Below are 1,840 nucleotides of genomic sequence, written 5' to 3' on the forward strand. Positions count from 1 at the left end.
GTGTGTGAGAGAGAGTGTGTGTGTATGAATATGTATATGTATTGTAAAATTGATTCATACAACTTCACCAGTATAAATTATATTGATAGTTCCTTACGATACCTATATATCATATCTACAATAGAAGCGTGTATGACATACGGAAAACTGTAGACAACCCAAATGCGTGCGGACATGTACATAATATATGTAAGCGAGAATGTGAGCCGGATTCAAACTGACAGTCCCCATTTTGTACCCAGCTTGTAGACGTTATATGCCAACCAAACAAAGAAACGCAAACTGGACACGTGTCATCGTCACTATTTACCGTTATCTTCTGAGGGTGAGACCACACTCGTCACAATGCTTATTCCCTCTGCTGAGGGTATAGTAATATTAAGATCTGTCATTCCCGGGGGTTTCTTCTTAGGTCTGGGTGCATTCGGGTCCCCATCCGCCAACCCAGGTGTAGTGATTTGGGGCTGGCCGTCGGAGTCCTGCACTGTGACTTGCACCTCGCCCATTTGGTGGTGGGGTTGCGGCTGCTCGCCTTGTTGCGGCTCACCCGGTTGTAACTCTTGTGCTTGGTGATGTATTTGATGGTGCTGCTGTCCCTCTTGTGGATGATGTGGGTGTTGTAGTTGCGCCTGTGACGTGTGCTGAATACCGTGCTGTTGCTGCATAGCGTGTTGTTGTTGTTGTTGTTGCTGTTGCTGTTGTTGTTGTTGTTGTTGTTGTTGTTGTTGTTGCTGCTGCTGTTGCTGTTGCTGTTGCTGTTGCTGCTGCTGTTGTTGTTGTTGTTGTTGTTGTTGTTGCTGTGCTTGTTGCTGCTGCTGCTGCTGTTGTTGCTGTTGCTGTTGTTGTTGTTGCTGCTGCTGTTGCTGTTGCTGATGTTGTTGCTGTAATTGATCCTGAAGCCCAAAAGAACGTAATCAAATTCAGTGGTCAGTGTTCATCCAGATCAGATTAAATGAGAAGCTCTCAATCCAGCCACATTCGTGAGTTGACAGGTGTTTAGGTTTCCGTGCCTTCGAATTTGTTTAATTTTTTAAAACGAAAAAGACCGTAGTAGTTTGAAAAGAGTTTTATCTCCTCGTGACCATTCAAAGCACGCTTTACTCAAGCATGCTTATACCACGTGAGCACACATTCGAGGCGAAAGTAGAGTAGAAAGCTGTAGCAATGCTCGGTATGTGACTAGATTTAGAACGTGCCTACTCTAATGATATCGACTGATACAAAACTGTGTACACCAAGACATATCGGCATTGTTATACACGGGCCAATCGCAATTACGCCCCCCTGGTGAAATATATAGCTATTCTTGGCCCTAGCAGACGACATACATATTGCTGAAGAAATATAGATCTTTTTTTTTCACAGAAATACTATCAGAACCGAAATACATACAACAGCACTCATATACACACTCGCCCATGGACCTACACAGACAACCTCATGACAAATGCACATACCTGCTGCAGAAGGTCTTGCCGCGGTTTCTCTTCACCCACTGGCTCTTGAATGGACGGAGCCTGCTGTGACGGTGCCGTATACGGTGGCCGCGCACCCGCTGCCATAGTGGGTCGGGGTCCTACACAGGATGAGGGGAGGCGCAAATTTATTCCATACTACTATCAGTGCTTCAGTTTAACACGAGGTAAATAATCAAGTAATACATCAAATACGAAGAGTATATATACGCATACATAAACATGTACATAAATTTACATATATATATATATATATATATGTGTGTGTGTGTGTGTGCGTGTGTGTTTATATATATATATATATATATATACATATGTATGTATGTATTTTACATATCCATTTACATAAACATAAACATATACAT

General features: G+C 42.8%; 1 protein-coding gene across 1 annotated transcript in view; it reads right to left on the bottom strand.

Annotated features, from left to right (window-relative positions):
• Positions 1-1,578, bottom strand: part of SARC_03996 (hypothetical protein) — an 11,548-nt gene extending 9,970 nt beyond the window's left edge. The window contains exons 1-2 of the mRNA XM_014302199.1: positions 1,458-1,578; positions 311-893 (exon numbers count right to left, since the gene is read on the bottom strand). Coding sequence (XP_014157674.1) covers positions 311-893; positions 1,458-1,562 — 688 coding nt within the window. The 5' untranslated portion in view covers positions 1,563-1,578. The remainder of the gene's footprint in view (positions 1-310; positions 894-1,457) is intronic.
• Positions 1,579-1,840: the final 262 nt, after the last annotated feature.

The sequence above is a fragment of the Sphaeroforma arctica genome, assembly GCF_001186125.1.
Source record: "Sphaeroforma arctica JP610 unplaced genomic scaffold supercont1.214, whole genome shotgun sequence".
Classification (NCBI taxonomy): Eukaryota; class Ichthyosporea; order Ichthyophonida; genus Sphaeroforma; species Sphaeroforma arctica.